At 33.6% G+C, this 23,036-nt stretch overlaps 1 protein-coding gene across 5 annotated transcripts in view; it reads left to right on the top strand.

Moving 5' to 3' along the window:
- LOC140063047 (dmX-like protein 2) overlaps positions 1 to 23,036 on the top strand; it is a 62,251-nt gene that overhangs the window by 11,456 nt on the left and 27,759 nt on the right. For 4 of the 5 annotated variants that reach the window (XM_072109477.1, XM_072109476.1, XM_072109474.1 and 1 more), the window contains exons 5-20: positions 3,067 to 3,217; positions 3,606 to 3,672; positions 4,472 to 4,641; positions 7,405 to 7,593; positions 8,714 to 8,880; positions 9,260 to 9,460; positions 9,932 to 9,979; positions 11,351 to 12,612; positions 12,884 to 13,030; positions 13,603 to 13,810; positions 15,281 to 17,365; positions 17,942 to 18,001; positions 18,099 to 18,187; positions 18,591 to 18,779; positions 19,335 to 19,432; positions 20,911 to 22,928. In XM_072109477.1, the coding sequence (XP_071965578.1) occupies positions 3,067 to 3,217; positions 3,606 to 3,672; positions 4,472 to 4,641; positions 7,405 to 7,593; positions 8,714 to 8,880; positions 9,260 to 9,460; positions 9,932 to 9,979; positions 11,351 to 12,612; positions 12,884 to 13,030; positions 13,603 to 13,810; positions 15,281 to 17,365; positions 17,942 to 18,001; positions 18,099 to 18,187; positions 18,591 to 18,779; positions 19,335 to 19,432; positions 20,911 to 22,928 (7,149 nt within the window). Of the gene's footprint in view, positions 1 to 2,433; positions 2,748 to 3,066; positions 3,218 to 3,605; positions 3,673 to 4,471; positions 4,642 to 7,404; positions 7,594 to 8,713; positions 8,881 to 9,259; positions 9,461 to 9,931; positions 9,980 to 11,350; positions 12,613 to 12,883; positions 13,031 to 13,602; positions 13,811 to 15,280; positions 17,366 to 17,941; positions 18,002 to 18,098; positions 18,188 to 18,590; positions 18,780 to 19,334; positions 19,433 to 20,910; positions 22,929 to 23,036 lie in introns of those variants that run through there. The other variant, XM_072109478.1, reaches the window with a different exon arrangement.

The following is a 23,036-nucleotide window of genomic DNA, read 5'->3' as shown; positions in this document are numbered from 1 at the left end:
AATGAACAGAACAATTTATATTATTATATTTGTGCCCACAGATTAATCTTTTGTATAAATAAATAAATGGACTACATCCATACCACCCCAAAACAATAGCAACAAACAAAAAAATGATTTTCTAATTAATTTTTTCTATTTTTTAACATGAAGATAAATAACATTATTTTTGAACTAATAAAAAAAAATGGGAATCCTATTGAATTTTTCACAATCAAATTGAAAACTGCTTTAAGGTGTAATAATCGTACAATATTTTAACTTGCAAATAGTCAATTTATGGCTAAATGTTTAAAAAGATGTGAATTTTTTTAAACATAGGTGACAACCACAAATTGAATGAAAGATAAATCCATAAAAATAATGGATAAATGTTTAGTTCATGAATACATTGATGATAAATCAATAAATAATGTTAATAAAAGAAAATTATCTTTCTGTCAAGAAACTTAAATATGATACAGTATGATGTCTAACCTGTCTTGTTAGAACAGTCCTAAATCTTTCAACTCAACATTTATTATTTGACTTTTCCTAATACAGTAGAACCTATGTTTTACTTACTGACCCTGATTTTACGTTCCCGTGATTTTACGTACGCTTCGATCTACGTATTTGGGGGTCAATTTAAGGTCAACCTGGATTTTACGAATCCCATGTTTTACGCATGCTTTTCGGTCCCGTATCGTATGTAAATGAAGGTTCTACACTGTACTATATTCTCTGAAAACCAAAAAGTTCCCAAAACTAGACTTTTCTGTGGTCCAAAAGACCATACATTTTATTGTAACATTGCCTGGTTCTCACTAGGACACAACACAATGATGTAAGCTTAATGCAAGTAATTTTACCAATTTATTTTATTTTTCCAACAAACCATAATATAAAATATAGATGAATTGATCAGGGACTGCTAAAGTAAATAAAGATTAATTAGCGGTCATGATGCAATGTGATTGGTCATCACTTGCGTTGAATGTACGCCAGTGAATTTCTGGTAAACCACGCATTACACAGTACGTCCATCTAAAGGTGTCCGGTATTTAACAGAGTTGACTGTATTACGTTTCACACTGGTACTGTAGCTTGGTGATCTGTACAAGTATGATGAGTTATTGATGACACACTATCTACCAACTAAAACGATTGGGTAATTAGCAAAAGATGACTAAGAATGAGTTGAGCTTAAAACTATTGCATATCAATTTATTTTCATCATGCATCATCCTTTTTAATACTAAAGTAGGTTATGGATTGTTTGTGATCTTCCATTATTCAATCCATTAAAATTCAAAATAATGATTACAAAATACATTTTAAATATTATAGAAAACAAAATTATTAAAAAAATATATACTTTGTGCTATATGGATACTGTATATTGCTAGGAGGAAATTCATTAAATATTAATGCATTGACATTTATCTGCAAACAAATAAACTATACACAGTGAGTCTAAGACAAATGAACAATATCATTTTTTACTGCATAGAAAATGTATCTAGTTCAGTAAAAAAAATTGATTCAAAACATTAGATTATGGTATAATATTTTTCTTTGGATTGAGAAAATATGAAATTTCAGATTTTGTCAAGTTTGAATTGTAAACAAAATTTTTGTATAAATGAATATAAATAAAGCACTGTCTACACTATCAAACTAGTTTGACAAATATGGTAGTGATATTCCCAATATAGTAGTGATATGACAACATCATGTCCATTATATATTGGCACATCAAAGTTTGATAGTGTAGACAGCGCTTTAGATTCTAGAATTGAACGAGTAAGTAAATGCTAAGCATTATCGAAAAGATCTCATCAGATTTACAGACAATAAGCTTAAATTGGTTTTGTACTGCATGCTAATATAACATCAGTTGTATTTGCATACTACTAGATGCATACTTAATGTGTCAATAGTTCGTCAACCTCTTCTGCTAGACCATAACAATCCACTTTAATATGAATTTTATGTAATATAAACAATTTTGAATCCGAGTCTCATCTGTTGATTTTAACTTTATTATAAAACTGATGGAATATACTTTGGAATATTGATTTTTGTATTATAATAATCATAATATTCAGGTTTATTGTAATAGACCTATTGTAGATGTAATAATGATTCTAATATTGACCCACTGGACATGACTGGTTCACACCTTTCCATTTAGATTTAGCAGTGGCCTCAGAGGTCAGGGTGACTGTGCAAATGTGCAGGGCAGGGTAGACATTGTACCTTTGTGACATGTACGTGACCTTTCAGAAAACATAATGACTACTTTTGCGCAAACCTTCTTCTCCAGTTTTTGTGAACTGCTTACTCTATTTGAACATTTTCAGGTTCAGCCTACATTTACACAAAGAGTTCAGTGAAAATATTTTCCCTTTACGACTAAATTTTTTTTTGCAAATCAGGATAGTCCGAGTATAATGTACTGAGATTGTCAGGTTCTCTGATGCCAGTTCAGCATGTTTCATGATTCCTAAAAATTTCGCTAACACAGCCTGCGTTTACAGAGAGTTCAGTGAAAATATTTTCACTTTACGACTTTATATTTTTCGCAAATCAGGATAATCCAAGTATAATGTACTTTATAATACGCGAACCCTATAGAATTAATAAGATGTAAAGGCTGACAGCTTTACATACAGTCATTGCTTCAAGGGCTCTGATGCTATGGTGAATTAAAAGATCAAAGATCCCAGTTATTAATGTAAAGAGTGAATTCCTCTGCTAAATAGGTATACTGCATTGAAAAATGTCTTTATAACTTTTCACTCCATCTGTAGTAGAATTCATTGATTGATCTACAATTTTATCAAGCATTTTGATACTATTTTACTGTATTTTATCACTTTCTCGATATTAATTGTGTTGTATTTTTTCATATCTAGGGGGTATTTATTTGATTATACATGTTACCATATTACACCCAAAAAAAATAAACGCCTCCTTCAGATACATCCCCCCCCCCCCCTCTAAAAACCTTTATAAACAATGACGTTTATTCAAATAAATACTGTATAGATTTTGACATGGTATGTTTTTTTTCCAATTTAGGTTCTAAATTGTTGACGGGAAGTGATTCTATTCAATTGTGGGCATGCGCCATGGTAATAGAAAAAACGCCAGATAGTGAGGCAACAGATGGTTCACCAGCAAGCGGATCTGAAAGCAACGGTGCATTGTGGGAATGTATTTGGCAATGCAAGTATGTATATTACATGATATTCAGTTGTAGTGCTTTTAAACATTTGTAGAAAAAGTTGCTATAGGATTACATTTTATAAGAGGATGTTTACACAAACTAATATTTGTAGGTTTTTTTTGGTGGGGAGGGAAAAGAGTTTCGACCCACCCTAATAATAAACATAGCTTATATAACATCAACATAACCCTTTTTTTTTATACAAAAGAGAATAATTGAAAAAAAATAATGATTTAACTTTTTTTTATTTCTTTTTTAGGAAAGTTTACAAAATGGCCCATTCAAATTTTGATTTCATTCATCCTTTGATTTTATGTTTTGGGGAACAATACATCTTTAATTGTTCTATTTTCAAAGAAAGATAATATATCTATTTTGTATATTTTTTTAGAACCTCCACTCCAGTATATCATCTCAAGTTTTCTCCAGATGGGCAATATTTTGCTTCTGCTGGAAAGGTAAATTACGTGTGAAGTATATTTTCTATGATTTAGATATGTGAAACATTGATCTATATTGTAATTTATTCACTGATAAGTACACATACTAGTATTAATACTATGCATACGGCATAATGCCTAGCAATGTGCTATACATTTTAATGGCAATTGGCCTGTATAGTTAAAACAAAGCCATCAAAATAAAATGAAATTGCTTTTAAAGTAGTACAATTATGGCCGATGATATACAATAGAGAATCTATTCAAACTTGTAACATTATATTATATTACATAGCCTATGTAAATCTTATATTTAACCTCTAAGCAGTCAATATCTGTATTATAACTCACACCTGTTTCCTAGCCATTTGATTTGCTGGTTTACATACCTTCCCCATTCACATGGTGCTACATTGCATATTCAGGATCTTTTGCGCTTTCAGCATGCGCTGATCTAACGCCTCTACTCTGCCATTTAGTAATGAGCGCCTTGTTCTGATGGAACTGTATCCTAGTATTTGACATTTCCAATGGTGTGTTATATATCTGTTATTAATAAGGTGTTTTGTATTTGTGGAATGGATAGAATATTTTTATTCATTAAATAAACCAGTCCATTTTTCAACTCAAAAATATTCCCCTATTTACATTCATTATTTGTATACTTGTCTTCTGCATTGGAAAAACGGATAGACAAAAGGTAGTTTCAGACCTAAAAGACGGACATCAAGGCGAGCGAATTTTGACCTCAGGAGTGTTAAGTGGAAAATGTACCAAAACTATGTCCCCATTAAGTTATTGTTTTTACATTTTCCAGGCCGACAGACTTGTCAAGATTTGGCACAGATCAAGAAAAGCCACATTAAATTCAACAGTAGCCAATCCAGTTATGGAATGTTCCGACGAAAAGTATTCATTTGTTTACATTGCCCATCCAAGAGCCATCACAGGATTCTCATGGAGAAAAACAAGTAAATACATGCCAAAGTAAGTTTATACAATTTTAAAAAGATTCTAACTGCAACTTTAATCTTTTTATATAATTATTTAGTAATCTTTTTGGCTAATCATCATATGCACTGTTTATTGCAATAAATCATTTTTTTGTCGTTATTGCAGTAAAAACATGTAGTTACTGCAGTAGCATAATTGTTATGTCGTACCTTTACATAGCCCACTATATTGATAAATAGTGAAGTGTCAATAGGAGTAAATTGTAAACATTACAGTCTATTTTGTGCATAGCTTACCTGGATTAACTCCCATTGGCCTTTTCTCTCTTAGAAGAGAGCTACAAATCGAATATATATACAAATTTATGAAACACCCCTGTCAGATAATGGTACATTCCATGATTTAAGTTACTATTCTATAAGACACACGAAAAGCCTGGTTTTTATTCGGGTTCCATTTAAATATTTTCTTCTTTAATTACCAATTTTGTTATGCATGCCAATTCACAAAGTGCCTGAATAAGATTCCTTTTTGTGAAACACAGTGATTGACCAGTCATGGTAATCATTTTGGTTCAATTCCTTTCAATTTCCATACCAGTGAAAGCATGAGAGCTTTGAAATTCCAACATCCTACTGTGTCGTTTCACGTATGTCAGTTTGTAATGAGAGAGCAAGCCCACAATCTGTTATGTCATTTTTTTCATAGGACTTGAAGCTGATAGTTTAAAAAGCCATTTCAAAATGTCACATGATACATGAGAAAATATCTTTCATTTTATAGTTTAATACTATTGCAATATTTATATGTTGGAACAGTTGCCAGACAAATATAAACATCCATGCTTCAAATGCTACCTACATTGTTGAAACTTGTCAAACAACAAAATTGAATCAAATGTCAATGTGAACATCTTTTGGCAGTTGATGACAACATTTTGCACTAAGGACAATTAATTTAATTTTTGCAAATTGATAACTACTAAAATAATCATAATAATATTTGTCACTATGAGTATAAAATATTAATATAGTAGTACATTTTTCTATTAATACTTAAGGTTCAATAAGTACATAGTATTTTTGATAGGTGTAGTTGATTCCGAATGAAAGCATTTAAAAATATTTAGTAATTTTTTAATTAAATATTTCCAATTTGATCAACACATATCATGCATCCTGATTGATATCACAAAATGATTACATCTCTGATTTTATTTATCAGTTTATCAATCTCCGTTTGTAAAAGTTTATTTCTTATTTAATAATATAATCATAAACAGGTATAACATTGTATGAAATCAGAAAGTTTTGTGTTTGACTGACTATCATTCCGTTTGCTGTGTGTTTTTGACTGGTCACTTAAGTCTTCCAACTGCTCACAAAAAGATCTACAGGCACTGTTATAGAAACAGCGAGAAGTCTGAGCTAAATATCCTCAAAACTCACTTTTAAAAACAATCTTAGTGGTTTTTAATTTAATTTGAATTTAAGTTTAAAATCAACTGCATACACAAACTGTTATTAATTTATTAAAGATGTATTGTCCCCCAAAAACATGACAAATGAAGAATAAATAAATCAGACTTTGAATAGATTATTTTGTAGTTTTAATAAAGTTAATCACTTTCATGTTCATGTTGCAATGTTTTCGAACAATTATAATTGGTTAAATTCAACCAAAAACCCATTGGCTGACAACATTTTTTTCTTTCAATTACAATTTTTTTTCTGATTATGTGACATTTAAAATGGCATATTCAACACAAAAAAAAAAAACATTTTAAAATTTCTTCTCAAATAAATGTTATCAACTTTAAGGATTATGCTTTAAAAATTAATATTACTAACTGTAATTATCATCAAAGCTTTTCAGGAATTGAAATTATTTGTCATTCAGCGATGTGAAGACGGCAGTATAACCTCATGAATCACACTAGCAATTGTTCCATAGTTTATTTTTTGTGTAAATTTTTCTCAAGTGACCTGATTTCTATGTATATATTGGTTTATCAGCAGTAGTCAATTGGCTAAGCTAGCCAGTGGTTATTACTTAAATAAACACGAAGCCATCATTTCCAGTTTTGCCAATAAATATTTAATACTTGCTCGTATCTGACCTTTTGTTAGACAATTTTCTTTTATTAAAAGATTAAAACGATGGTTGAAATAGAAAATAGATTTTTTTTTTGAAATCTTAATTGATATATTGACATTTTTATTTAGTTTTTTCTTTATTAATAATAAATAAATAATTTAATAAAATGGGTCATATTAAAATTATAGCATAATTAGTAATAAGCATTTGGTCACAAGTTCATCAAGGCTGAATTTAAAAAAAACTTTAATTGTTTTTAAAAGTACACTAGGAACAATGTACACATCATTTAAACATAAACTCAATTATATTTATACACTGTAAATAATATTTAAGGATTATTAAATTGTATCTGTATTTTTGTATGTGTACGGCCACAAGGTCAACCATGAGTTGATCTGAGCCTCCGTGGTTAAATAAATGTGAATAGAATTCTTGAATTTTAAGAGTTCTTGTGGCGCTTTTTCTTGGAGTGGGTATTAAAGCAAGATAGATCAAGGTTGTAATACTGTACATCCTAATGTGGTTTTCCAGAAATTCTGGTATCCCAAATGTGTTTTTAATGGGAGGAAAAAAAAATTAGGACCTTTTGAACATCATAAAAAAAGTCAGATTTTAGAGTTTCTCATCTGGTATTGGAGTTGACTGTAAAAGAAGCAAATAAAGAAATCTTATGAAATCATTTTTTTCTCATTTCAGGGGTTCTGTGGCCAATATTTTAGTGACTTCTTGTCGTGATAATATCTGTCGTATATGGTGTGAAACATTATTACCAGATCTCAACCTGTTTGAAGAAAACTCGCAGCGTCAAACCGGAAATATGTTTGAAATCGGACGTCATCATTCTAACATCAAGAAACCAACTTTTAACATTAGTTTAAAACACAGGTTTGGAAAAATTATAAATCATTGTTGTTTTTTTTTCTTTTTATACAAAATGTAATTTCCTCCAATAATGATGATTTTTAAGTTTGTTTAAGTAGTTTTGGCATTCTTTTCTTACCATACCTCACTTGTAAGTGACTGCAATATTATGTTAAACACTTTCATGAGAATTATTCTCCTACACCCCCCCCCCCTCCTCTCCATTTCCCCCCCCCCCCCCCTTCCCCATTCAAATCATAATGTACAAGTTCTTTACAACCTACTTTCTGAAGTACATTGTTACTAAAAAGTACATTATTTTTATTAACAATCATCAGTCATAAACTAGAACCTATCAATTAGTCATTAATTTTTTCTGAATTTCTCAACTTAATACATAGTGTTCAAGATTGAAGCCACTTAAGTTTGATAATAATTAACATGACTATTGTAATACAACCACCTCCATATTTGAATAGTTTTCATGCAGATATGATGCATGTATACACCAGCCCAGTGGAATATCCATTCTCCACACTATATTCATACAGTATAGATATTAATATTTACTCAGACAGTTTTTTCGATCCCATTAAATCTTGTCAATACAACATAGGTTTCAAAATAATTGGCTCAATATATAGTCTAAACCAATCTGATTATTTCGTATACATATTTTCTGTTATGTAGAATTTCTGAATTCTCTACTGCAATCGGCAATACTTACAAATTTTCAAGAGATTTAAAGTGTGGTTTTGAGTGTTGGTTGTTCCACCCAATTACCACAATTGTTTCCTTGTTAATAATAATAGTATACTGTGGTCCTCGGCTTATCATAACATACATCCCTCTTATACCAAACCTACTTTTCATGTTCAACAGTAACAGTTAAGCACTAAATGATGGTTTTAAATTACAATATATATACTATATGGAGTTGTAGCTTTGTTTTTGTATATATTCAGGTACCGATTCCAGAATCCAGCGTCCCAACACTGTCAGATCTCAAGAATTTTTCTCATGATCAAAAGCAACTCAATTCCCAAAGACTAGAACATCTTGTGTATATGTAATATTTGTGGAAACATTTTGTAATTTGTTGATACACATATTGAATAATTTATTTTCAATTTGTTCGATATAGAAAAAGAAAAAAATCAAATGAACAGTTACATACAAATAGTGGACCGTTGCCAAGTCATGATAAGGGGCATGAGATGCACCACTTTCTACAAGACAACATACAGACAAATGGTCATAGTATTCTACCTGTGCATTTTCATATAGCATCTACCATCAATCCTAATACAGGTAAATATTTCTTTTAATAATGATTTATGAAATTTATGCATTATGTATTATCTATTTTGTTGCAGCATTTAAACTTCACTCCTGAGATATTCCTCTTTTCTCGAACCTGAAATAAAGTTTTGAATAGACTACCAGTTACTGCAGTATCTATACCTGGAAATTGTTATTATCTTTCTGATCGGATTTGCTGACAACCGACATTTCTTTGTTTTTTACGAAGACAAATGAAGTCCCTTGATATACACCTCTCTCTACCAAAATAGAAAATCAATGTCTGTTAGGTTGAAAAGGTTATAATGAATGAATGATTGAATACAGTACTATTATAATATAAACACATAAAATTAGCTACTAAACAATTTTCATTTTTTCAAAATAGATATTCCATTATTACCGGCCCTGAGTTCAATGTCTGGTAGTAAAACGCCTAATTTTGTTGTCAACTGGCTAAACAACAAAGAGTTACAACTTACCCTAGTTGCTGAGACCATTTTACAAGAAAAGCAAAACACAAACCCAGGCTTACAGGAAAGAGTATTCAAAGAGCAATCCAGCGAGGAGTCATCATCGGCTGATGAGGGTAGATTAATAAATGCTATGAAATTGTGCAATTAAAGATGTATTGTCCCTCAACAACATGAAAAATGAAGATTAACTAAATCAGACTTTAAATAGGTTATTTTGTAGTTTTAATAAAGTTAATCACTTTCATATAAAAAAAATCGGAAAAAAACTATTTTCACTTATAAACAAAATAAATGGTTAAATTCAACTTTTTGATCCAATTTTTGGTCAAAGTGGACAACTATTTAAATGTGACAATAAAATGGCATATTCAACAACAAAAATGTTAGGAATTATTTTCAGAGGGACAATACATCTTTAAGTAGTAGAGTAGTTTTGTTTCTAGTATTCTATCTAGCTTTTTGTAGTGCTTTTCTGTAACCCTAGGCTTTGTGGGTGACAAGATTGTTGTTTATTCTGTAGAAATAAAAAGTTAGTGAATATCTAAAAGTTAGTCTGATTTATATTCTTTCTTTCTTTTTTTTAGAAGAGACACCAACACCACCTGTAGATGAAGATGAATTAAATTCTAAAAGTAATTAAACCAATCATATTTATTGTACATACTTCAATAATATTTTTTTTAAATAGTAGAACTCTCTTTTGGAGCATCTCTATTAATGCTTGGTTCTCACTAGAGATGCAACACAAGGACGTAACGCGACGAAAGTGATTTGACCAATCACAGGCAATGGATTATTCAAACTGTCGCTTGTCATTGGTCAACACGCTTATGTTGCGTTAACGTCGTTGCGTTCTAGTGGGAACCAAGCATAAGGGGAGACTGCTTATGGAACACTTTCCCACCAACATGAACTAGGGACAATATATTTTAAACCAACCCCTGTTCCGAAGGTGTCCCCGTAAAAGTGGTTCTATTTGTGTTTCCATATTTAATCTATATCAACCTATTACAAAGCAAGACGCTTTTTTAATTTTTGTAATGTGGACATACATCTAAAAAGGGCATACATTACTCAAGCAAATGGAACCATACTGTTAAAACAACAGCATCGCATAATTTCTTTTTAAAATTGTAGCAACCGAATACTATAAAATTGTTTAGAACTGTTTTACATTAGTACTATACATTTGAATTACTATCCCCTGAGGGTGAATGTTGTATAATGTTCACATGTAATATTCATGGTATGTAGTATTAAAAAAAATAAGTGATTAGAGAAAATATGGGCTGTGATGTAAACAGTCTACTTGAGCTGCTACTTGTATGAATCTGTGATATAAATAATGTTTAGCCAGTTCAAATATGATTTATTTTAAGATTTTTACGTCAATGGTTTCTTGAATTTAAAATTGACTTTATTCTATACATTAAAAATCTAAAATATTCTTTCAAAATAGAAATTTTAGGTAGCATATTTATAGTTATTAAATTTACCCAAAATTAGTCCAGTCGAATGCCAAGCGATTAAGGTGGGGACACTGCTACACTCTACAACCAAGTCTTCTTGAATATCAAATGGAGGTCCACATCTTACTTGTGAACCAGTGGTTTTTCCAGAAGAGTAGGGGTTCCCTGCTGTACTGGTTCATCTACGTTGACCCCTGCCTCATTCAGTCGCATTCATCCAGTCCATGTGTTTTAAAACAGTTGTAATATTGTATCCATTCATTCCAAAGAACAACATTTTGTTTTCTTTTTAATTGGGAAGAAACTGTTTAAGATTAGTACTCCATCAGCATCTGTTACGCTATTCATTTTGGATAGATGCTAATCGTTTACATGACTCTTTCAGTGGTGTCTGATGGTCTTTAACTAACTTTTGTGACGTATTTGCATTTTTGAGTTCTTTGTTTATGACTTATGTAATAATGATTCTATACGTTTATGTACTTGTATAATAATAAATATTAAATTATGATTTTTTACGTTTTGTTCTTTTAGACAATGCAGACTCATCAGGTTCTTCATTGCCACACATATCAATAGAAAGACCAAGCACACTGGTGCCAGGAGGAGGCCAAATGAAACATGTGCCATCGGTAGCAATATTCCAATCGCCAGTACCAGTATCAAATTCATTGGAAGACCTTCAAAAAAGATTAGATTGCTTAATGCGAGACTGGTACAAAGCATCGGACATGCTCTTTGCTATCCATCCTGTTGATGGATCATTTCTACTGTGGCTGGTTGACTTCCTCGATGAAACCTCTCCAGGTACACACCGGCAAGCGCAAGTCAGTTTCTCATGCAGGATACCACTCGCATTTCCAGTCGGTGATGCAACAACTTTGTGTAGCAATATTGTAATGTATAGGTCAAATCTTGTCGTTGATCCAAGAGCCAATAAAAGAACTGTTGAGACACCTGGCATGACTCCAAGTTATAGCTTTTCACAGCGACTTGGTCAACTTCCACCCGGTGTTAACATTTATGCATTTACACCTAAGGTTAGCATGCTGTCAAAGCATATAAATGGTACTTTAAATCAATGGGAAATTAGCTTTGCAGAAACTTCCAAGTTTCAGACTGTGCTTAGTGTGTCTCATAAATCGCGCTGTTGCGGACATCGTTTCCGTTTAAATGATTTACAGTGTCATCCAATACTGCCACTGTTATTAACAACGTCGCATCATAATCTGCCACAAGTTGAAGTGGACCCTGAGATTATGCAAGGTCACACAAGGCGTGGGTCAATGACCGCTCGTAGAACATCACTTATGAGAAGATCAAGCTCAATAAGCTTATTTGGAAAGAGCATACTCTCGGAGTCTGAACACACAAGGTTGTCTGCTCTTTACAACTCAACACTTGAGGGCGCAAGTCGCGATAACTTTGATAGCGACGAAGTAGTTGTACCTGATGCTCTTATGGAGAAGCTTAACAGTGAGATGAACTGGCCTGACATGAGCGCTCCGACTGGATTGTGCAGTGAGCTGATTCTTTGGAGAGTCTTCCCTGTTGGACCGCTATCAAAGTCTGGTGGTGTAATGGAGTTGGCACGCATCAACTCTCCTTTCTTGAATGCTTTCTCTCATATAGCTTGGCTTCCATGTCTTCTGCCAAGCTCCTGCCTTGGTCTTTCATCTAACTCCCCTAGCGCTTGTTTTGTTGCATCAGATGGGTACACGCTACGTGTCTTTCAGTCTGTCATAGATGCTAGAACATTATTGGCTGAAGTTTCTCCAAATAGTGATCAATTTGAGGTAATCAATTTCAGCCTAAAATAATTTTTTCATATCCTTACTGTATTTTCAGTTTGCTAAAAATAAATATATTTTCTGAACAACTCTTACTAGGCCCTTCTGGAAGACAGTATTGTTTAATTGCATTTTCATGAATAATTGTTGTTGTAATTGTTTATAGCGCTCTCTAATTTGAGTTTTTAATTTTCCCCAGTAGTGTTTATAATAGAAAATCAGTAATTTCATTCTTTGATACATTGTGTGCTAAATTATTTGTGTGTTTTCTATGCAGGGTTACTTAAGCAGCAGTTCACCACTGAGCACGGTGTTAAATCCTGACCTAATAAAGAATGCTGATGGTTTAAATGTGATTAGTCTTCAATCAACATCAAGACCTGGTTGTATCATTGAACTTAACAAGCTTAACAATGCAAAACAGGTATATTGCTAATACCTTACTTTTATGTTTACACACTCTTTTCTTATTATTTAGCTTGTTCACTCTTCAATTGTCTTCCAGTGTTATGATAATAGTCATGTCCAGCAAGTGAGTGGCCAAGCGGTTGAGACAGTGGAACCGTATTAAATACCTTGCCATATTAACATCGGCAAGGGTTTACTTGCTCCATGGTTCTGGTGATAGAACAAGTCTTCTCGGATATGGACTACAAAACATAGGTCCTGTGTACCTAGTTAATCTATCGAGACCAGTAGAGGGTTACCCCAGTGTACTAGTATACACACAGCCACTGTTACAAACAGACACTTATCATAACTCAAGAGGGCGCCTTGATTGTCAGCTGTTTGGGGTCACCTTCTGTAAAAAAGGTGAAAATATACTGGACCTTCTTCTGAAAAAGTCGACCAGAAGAAATAAATAAAAAAGACCCTCTCGCCTGTGCTTTTATAAGTTTATTATTCAACAATGAGATCTTCATTTATAGTATAGCTAATTTTATGTCAATCTGTGTAAGATGAGATCATTGATTGTCTGGCATTTGGTTTCCATAGAATTGGCAGAATGTGCAATTAATGCATGCATTCCAACATCAGTTTATATGTGGCAATCTGCATGATACATCACCCAGTTACAATCTACCACAACCAAACATGTTTGAGGAGCAGTTTTTTCTTGTGGTCGTGGAAAGGAAGATGTCAGGAATCTCTGTCATCCACATGTGGTACATTCACCTTGGCACTGAAGTCAAGAAACATACAGGTAGTAAAAATGTCAACAAGTATCAATCTGTAACTTCCAATAGTATGTCACTACTCTATTATTAACCTCCTCTCTATTAGTAACCCATCCTAATACTTTTTTCACATAATAATTTTTCGAATAATTTGTTACAACTTAATTGTAACTATGTTTGATCTGTAAACTTATTAAACGTTTTTATACATACATACGTAACCCTGTGATAGATGGGTAAATGTAGATTCACGCTATTTGATTACTATATGATTTAGGGCAATACACTTGTGTACAGTAAGAACTGGGAACAGAACAGGCCTCTCATCAGGGGACCTCTGTGAAATCGCGAGATTTTCCACAAACTTGTGAAAGAGTATAAATCTATTAATACTAGGATGTACAACAGGCCTATTTGTCTAGTTTTATATTTTTATGTTTGATATTATTATGCCTCCTGCTCTAATAGTAACCCACTATAAAAACACAATCACAGAAAATGGAATTGTAGGTTACTATTAGAAGCTTTACAGTCTTTCATTATGCAGATGCATTTTATTTTTTGTAAAATATTAAAACAGGAGTTCATCTGTATTATGATTAATTTCTAGAACAATAATTGTGAGTTTCAATTAAATTTGTAGACCATTTTATTGACCTAAAAGGTGAACATTTTCTTATCATTGCAAAGATTAAAGGACTTTAAACAGTTATTACTGTATTTAACCTTCGATGAAAGTAGGCTATGTATGCCCCATGGCTTATAAAATAATACAGCAATATACTGTTGACTTACAATATCTTAGATTTTTAGTGAAATAATAATGAATACATTTGTATCTATATAGGTAAATAATGATAACAACTTTATTTGAAAATGAAAACTTGATCACTTAATATAATTTCAAATGAAAACTTGTATAACGCTTGTATCCCCCACCCATGTGGAGCTCATGTAGTGTTAAATGCAGTTTATTAATATGTTGCTCCTATAATACATTTCATACATCATATTTTTCCAAATATAGCCTCAAGGCTATCGGTAATATCACAAGAATAATTTTAATCTAACTTTCTGTGGGAATATTATGTGATGTTGGGCCTGGCATTAAGTACATTGACTTTCTAATAATGAATGTCCCATTAAATTAAATATATTGAATGGTTCATGCTTCAGTGGGAATTTCATAAAAAATGTTAATATTCACAAATTAATTTATCATTTGGCAAATGAACCCTAGACAATGGTGCCTACAACTTGTGTCTTCAGTCCCTGTTAGTAGTGCCACCAAATAATAATAATTATAATAATAATTTGTCTTTGATAATAAAAAAAAAATCTAAAAATAATTGAAAAAAACGAAGAATCTGTAAATAAAGTAGCATTAGAACTGATTCCAAACATATATTTAAATCAGTTTAAAGCTTTAATATTGAAAAAAACACTATTTTTGATAAATCAATCAGTTTTCAATGATTCTATATTATATCTTGTAGTTAACCGAGGGAATACATTTGAAGATGATGATGACGATGACATTCCTGTTCTTGACTCCTCTTCTGACTCATCAAGAGGAAACAGTCCAACAAACTTCAAAAGCATCCCACAAAATCCACAGAGCTCCACTAGAATGAAGATCTTCTCACATAAAGTTTGTAGTCAGAGACTTGAACTACCAGCTGGTGTTGAGGTCATCAGTGCAGCACCTGCTGCTGGTCATCTTAGTTCTTCCTCAATTTACCCCTCCTGTTGTGCCCCCTACCTTTTTTCCACTGCTTGCTCTGATGGTAAAGTACGATTTTGGAAGTGTGATGTACAGGAAGAGGGAGACCCAGATCAAAGATTTTATGAAGATTCAGATTTTGGACAGAAAACAGAAGCTCACAGGGAAAGTAGTAATCCATTTGTTACTGCATATTACTCATGGATGGAATGGGTGTTGGAAACAGAGGATAAGACTGATAGCTCTGTTATTATCCAAGGCAAACCTTTAGCAGTTAGTTCTGCATACAATGGTCGCTTTGCTTGTGCTTATGAATTGCAGAATTCTGACAAGAAGCTAGCTGTTGTGATTTATGAATCTGAATCAAGTGGAGGTTCTGAGTGGTTGAAAGAGGACTCCCTCTATTTAAGTGAGGTTTCAACACCAGAGCCAAAACTTAACACTGATATTTTAACAGAGGGGAATAACAGCTACAAAACCATGAAAAGAAGTTCAAAAGTAAGCGATTTTGTTGAACTTGACAATGATTTTGGTTTGTGTGGGCCTAGTTTGAGGCCTCGTAGAGCTCAAACTAGGTCCAAACAGACAAAGGCTACCCCAATACAACTTGCCTGGGTTTCAAAAGAAGATGGTTCGCACATGCTAACAGTTGGTGTTGGTGGAAAAGTGTTGATCTATGCAAAATCATTTGGTTGTGTTCAAGAGGATGAAGATGTAAGACGTTTTAGAAGTTTTTCTGGAGATCCAAGTCATCCTGGAGTGAAGCCAAACATTAGTCCTTCTCTGTTGCACAAAGGTATTGTAAAACCTACTTGGCAATTGTTCAGAACCGTCAAGCTGTCAACAGTGGATGGATTACCACCACTTTCTAAGATGCTGGCTTGGGTCAGAGCTGGAATCTTAGTCGTTGGCTTAGAAAATGAAATGCATGTGTATTCTCAATGGAAAACTGAGGATAAACATAAGGCTATTGAGGGCAATAAAATTGGTACACTATCAAAGAATGCAACCAGTTCTTATGGAATGAATTTGTCAGTTGATATTCAAACACTTCCGATGAGTAAAACGGACAGAGAAAAATCTTATGCAGACATGACAGAGCTTGCCAATGAAGAATCAAAATTGAATATGGACTTGGACAATGATAAAGAAACTGTTGAAATGGATTGCGGTTTATTTGAGACGGCATACAATGCATCACCAGTTCTCCCTCAGTATCATCCAAAACAGTTGATGGAGTTGTTAAACTGCGGGAAAATCAGGAGAGTAAAGGCGATCCTTGCTCATCTTGTTAGGTGTATTGCTGGTGAGAATGAACTACGAAAAGCTCTCATGCAGGGTGATGATGGAGAGTCTGAGAAACAGTCGAGCAAGTTGATGCGGCAGGTTTCTCTTGCAACAAGTCCAACAGAACCAGTTACTCTAGAAGAAGAAAAAATGAAGCTGGACTACATAGAAATCAATGCTATCCCACCTTTACCGTTGTACGCTCTGATTGCAGTAGACTCGACAGATTCATCGCAAACCTCTAAAACCAAACCAGAATCTGGTAGCAAGAGAGTTTCAAAATCTGAAGAATCAACTGATTACTCCGACCTCTTTTCAACACCAAAACTTGATGAATACGATCATTCAGGTTGGGAAGAGACTCATCAGCGAGACAGAGCAAACTCTATTTCTGCTAAGTTGCGTGATCCATCACACTTTGAGATTGCACAGGCTAGACTCTTGACAAACCACCTTACACATACCCGTCTTCCACGGTTGACCAGTTTAGATCAAATGCACCTTTTAGCGCTTGCTGATACAGTAGCCTCTGTGAAGACTGAGATGACTGTTGGAAGTACTGCTAGTGCAGGTTTGTGGACTTACTTATTGTTCGGTCTTACACCACAGAGCAATCAATATCAATAGTGAAAACATTTCCTTTGGTTTTGATAGTATATTGATATGTAGTTCCTTGATTGTAAACTAGTAATATAAACTTACGTTTTAAGACAGTTTCGTCTAGCTGTCAGCTTCTTCAGTTGGTATGCGTTATGACGCCGATTGGCCTCCTTTCCAGCCACTACATATCAATATCAATCTTAAAGTATGTTCACACTGAAAAAGAAGAAAACTCTGGTCTATGTTTTTTATCACACATTTGTACGGAACCCAGAATAAGTTAGTGTGAAGCTCCCACTTCTGTGCTATGCCATTGGCCCATGGTTTCCTCTAGGGCTATATGCCAAACATTTCATAAATTAATCAATGATTAATTGCTCTGAGAATCAATTTTGTTCCTGTTTCTTCCAGAACAATAAGTGAGCTGCGAACCCAATATGACTTATATGAATTATGCTTCCATCATTTTGAGTGCTAGGTCATCCACCCACTCTTTAATTGAATGCAATGATGTTTGTACTTTAATATTGTTTCTTATTTATTACAGCAATTGGCAAGGAAGGGGCTGGCTATGCTAGCAAAGGAAATACAGATTCTACTCATGCTGGTAAACATTATTTGTTTTTGTTTTGTTTTACAAAAAGTATACAATAGTGTTGATGAAATACTAGTTTAATGAATTGAAATGTGTTTATTGTTTTTAGGTGAAACTCTTGATGAATGCGGAGTTCGTTTCCTGTTAGCCATGCGCTTTCACACCTGCCTATTGAAGTCCTTACCACTAAGACAACAGGTAAATAAACTTTTAAAATGAACTTAACGAACAATAGAAAAATTACTACTACTAATGAGGTGTCTGTCTCTCAAAAGTTCAGCTCTTGTTAATACATGGAGAAAATAATGTTCTCAATTGCTCCTTCATGGTTAACGAAACTACAGTATTGTCTTTTTTGTATGATTTGTTTTCAAATAATTTTCCTAAAGAGCACTTTAAAGAAAAGATTGAAGGTCATAAGCCTTGTATTTTATGCAAAATACTGTATTCTACTATGTTGTAGATAACAGTCCTTGTTGTGTAAGCTCTGTTCACACTTAAAGCATTTTGGTCCCACACTGCTCCACAATCAATGTTAATGCGAAGGACCAATATCAATCATAAAGTGTCCTAAAACGTGAAATACATTTTGTTTTTGTAGTTTAACCTGAAATGCCAAGGCCTAGCAACGTGCCACTATGCATGGGCTTTTCATTCAGAGGCTGAAGAAGAACTGTTAGACCTCATTCCGAGTATGCAGAAAGGCGAGCCAAGGTGGGATGAATTGAAAGCCATGGGTGTAGCATGGTGGGTCAGAAGTACTGTGACATTGCGTCGAACTATGGAAAAGGTACATTTATTCCTACACAATTAATATGTATTTGTAGTGTGATGTAAATGCCTTGTTTACAGTTCCTGTATAAAGCTCTGTGTACACTATAAAAAAATTGTGATGTGCCCATATATGGTCATCACGATGATGTCATATTACTACCATATTTGGGCTTTAGACCTACAAATGTTGCCACTGTACATAAGATCTAATTGCATAAACATCAAGGTTTTTGTAATATGTAATACTTTTATTGTCCATATGACAAAAATGAAAAGTAATAAATATAAGTTATAGCTACTACAATAACTTATTGTATCATGAAGAATACATAACAAGTTTGCTTATAATATAATGTTTCATACGAGACTGTTACATGAATTAACTGCCAAAATCGTGTAGCAATTTTTTTTTTAATAGTTTTAATTAATAGTAAAGTTTTTGAAATTAATTGCGAATAACTATAAACGTTTTATTCATTTAATTTTTTTAATTTCTTCCATAAGGTGCAATATACAGAAAAAAAAATTTCATTTGATCCTATTTTCTTCTTTTTCTCCTATGTTTTCGCAGGTTGCAAAATCCCAGTTTCAGACCAACAAGGATCCATTAGATGCTGCCTTGTTCTACTTGGCTATGAAAAAGAAAACAGTTGTTTGGGGGTTGTACAGGTAATAATGTACTGTCTATATTATTATTATGCCTCTCCGCTGAAAAGTCTGCCGACATTTCCGCTTGGGCTGCTCCGTAAATCTCTTTTACTAGTTTCTTCCAGTCTGATCTTTCATTGGCTAGTTCTTTAAGTTGTTTCAGGTCTTTCTTGGTTTTCAATTGTCCGGGATACTTAATGTCTGTATTATGCTTATAAAGGGTGAGTAGGTCGTTGCTGAGAATTATTGGTAGGTTGGTTCTCGGTCTTCCTCAAAATTTTATATTGGTAGTGTTGCTGAAATAATAGCTTATTGCTGTGTTGGCTGGTGTACATGGGTCTTGTCTAAGTATGTGACCCTATAGTCTCCATCTTGCGTCGACTATTTCTAATGAAATTGGTTTTGTTCCTGTCCTTCTGTATAAATTTATGTTCGATATCCTGTCTGGGAACCTGATACCTATGATTTTGCAAAGTTGCTGTCTGTGAAATGTGTCGAGTTTATGTGCTTCTTCTTTTGTGAGTCCCCATGTTTCAGAGTTGTAGAGTAATATACTTTTAACTAGTGAGTTGTACAGCTTGATACGTATTTTTAATTTGATTTTATCTTTTCGAAGCCACATCGAGTTTAGTTTGGTCATTGATACACGCGCTAGTTGTTTTCTTCTAATTATGTCTTGTCTGTCCCCAAGGAGCGATCCTACTTTTTTCGTGTTTCTCCATTGTTCTTGTATGTCCTCTTTTTCTCGTCTTACGATAGTGTGTTCTGTTTTTTCTTTATTTACATTTAAGTTGAAAGTTGATAAATGGCGTTCTAATTCGTTTACATTATGCTTGCTATTTAGATGTACTGTCTGATCAGATGATTGTTGACATTATATGCTCTGGATTTATACTGTATGAATATGATACTGATTGTACTTAAATGAATATATATATATATCTCTTTAGTTTTTATATTACATTTCATTATGCTCTAAGTTTATCTGAGTATTATATTTACATTATTTAGTGTAACAGTAATTTTTTCCGGTGAAATTAGACTTAAAAGTTTGTTCATCATCCACACATTTTTACCTTTACTCATTATTTTAATGAATTATAAATGTATTCAAAATTTCATTTGTGTCTCTTTTTGTAGTTTTTTAGTCATATGTACTGTAAATGATAATTTGTGTAAAAAGTAAGTAATGGCCTTGTGAAAAACACCAATTTGGTGATTCAAGCATTGCATTCGTTTTTAAATAAAGTTATTGTTATTATTATTTTGTTTATTTGTATAGAAACAATAAAACAAACTTTTTAATTTTCCACCTGTACAAAATAATGCCAATTTTCATGTTATGGTTCATATTTGATATTCATCTTGTATATAAATTCACAAGGCCTTAAACCAATTATGGAAATTAATAGTACTAACCTGTTCAATAAACAGTATTAACCTGTTTAATAAATAGTATGCTGTTTAATAAAATAGTACTCCTGTTTAAAATCTTTCAGGTCAATCAAAGATGCACGAATGACTGATTTCTTTGCTCATAATTTTAATGAAGATAGATGGCGCAAAGCTGCCTTGAAGAATGCCTACGCTCTCCTAGGAAAGCAGAGATTTAATCATGCAGCTGCATTTTTCCTTCTTGCTGGTTCTTTGAAGGACGCTATCGAAGTTTGTTGCAATAATTTAGGAGATATTCAACTGGCAATCGTCATTACGCGTTTGTATGAAGATGAAATGCAAGTTTCAGCAAGCTACAAGAAGTTGCTATTTGAAATTGTTTTTGGTTGTGACATTGAAGGAAATCGCATCGCCAATAAAACTGTTTGCCCTGATCCATTCTTGCGTAGTATTTCTTATTGGGTTAACAAAGAATATACATTAGCTCTTGAAACATTGTTAAGCGATCCAAAAACTGCAGAATCTAATGAACCAGCTATAAAAGGTGATCATTATGATTCTCCACATGGCAATCCAGATGTTTTTAACTTTTATAACTATCTGCGAACACATCCGCTTTTAATCAGGCGCCACCTTGCAGGACAAGATCGGCCAGCAGCTGGTGCTTCTGTCTTGATCACAGGATTTGGGAAAGGTGGAGGTCAAATTGCTAACCAGGGTGATCAAGTCATCGAGGATGAGATCACTCCGGAGGAACGCAGGTTGTTTTTTGCAACCGCACATGCCCATTCAGAAGCAGGTTGCCCACTGCTTGCCCTTGAAGTACTTACCAAATTACCAAAGGTCAAAACCAAACAAGAGGTCATTGCTAAGGAAACCGAATCACTTGTAGATTCAGGAAATGAATCAATCAGTAAGGATATGATCACTAGTGGTATTTTTAGTGGATTTTCAGAAAGCGAACTTAAACGTGATGGATCAAAAGATAGTGCAATTGAATTTGACTGGAGCCAACCAGTGTCAAATGCTCCTGATAAAGGAGGAGGATCCAATATGGACTTTGATTGGGGCGCACCTTCAGCTACTGACCTTGAAGAAGAGCTTGAGCTCAAATGGGATGATGATGAAGAAGATAATGAGGATGAAGAAGAGGTGTCAAAATCTACAGAACCAAATTTAAAGAATGAAACCAAAGATGATGATGCACAAAGTGATGGCAGCACTCTTAGCGGTAGTCCATCAATTGATATCTTAGCGCAGCAACTCAAGTTCAAGTCTTGTCTTAAGATCATGATGGAAGAATTACGAACACTTGCTACAGGTTTTGAAGTTGAAGGTGGCCAGCTAAGATATCAGCTCTACCAATGGCTTGAGAGAGAGGTAGAAATACTAAGATTATTATGCAATTACACTGGAGATGGACTAATGATTGTAGATGAAGACACAGTTATTTTAAGTGATACTGAAGATGAACCAATGGATCGTTCACAAGCCCTACATGAATTCATTAAAGCGGAGTTAGTTGATTTTGAAGCAAGATTATTAAGAGCTGAGAGACGTAAATCCTGGCTTAAGAAAAACCACCATTTGCTTCGGACTTTATTTAGCTATGCTACACATTATGGTTTAAATGGTGGAGGATTGACGTCTGTCTGTATGGAGCTGGTGCTTTTAATGCAAGAGGTACAACAAGAACGAAAAACACATCAACAGCTGACTTTACGTATCCCTCTCCCAACAACTCTACCCTTATTGTCTGCAAGTATTGCCAACTGCAAGACTGTAGTTGCAGATCCAATTATGTTCCTCCGTTCTCTCACCCATGATGTACTGCAGACGATTCTCGAGTTCACAGCGCCACCACGACAAAACAAGAACACGAATAAGGTTAAAACACTTCATAGACTTTGTGTGGCATTGGCTGCCTGCTTTTATGAAAGTCTTTGTGACAGTGAGACTTTCAGTCCAGCTGTCAGTCAAACTAAATCTAATGGAATGGATGTTTATGATGGTCGCAATTTAAACTTTGTCTTCCGTTCTGGACATCTTGTTTGTGTCAGTAAAAGACGACGTATAAGCGAAGAAACTGCAAAAATTGTTTCTCCACCTTCAAAATGGCCAGGTAATGATATACACAAGTTTAGTACATTAAAGGGACACGAACATCTAGTGTTAAAACATTGCTCTGTAATTGCGATTTCTGTTGAATAGGGGTACACCACAGGAGGTG

The sequence above is a fragment of the Antedon mediterranea genome, chromosome 11 (genome assembly GCF_964355755.1).
Source record: "Antedon mediterranea chromosome 11, ecAntMedi1.1, whole genome shotgun sequence".
Taxonomy (NCBI): domain Eukaryota; kingdom Metazoa; phylum Echinodermata; class Crinoidea; order Comatulida; family Antedonidae; genus Antedon; species Antedon mediterranea.
The sequence above is the reverse complement of the archived record's forward strand: the minus strand, read 5'-3'. Positions and strand labels throughout refer to the sequence as shown.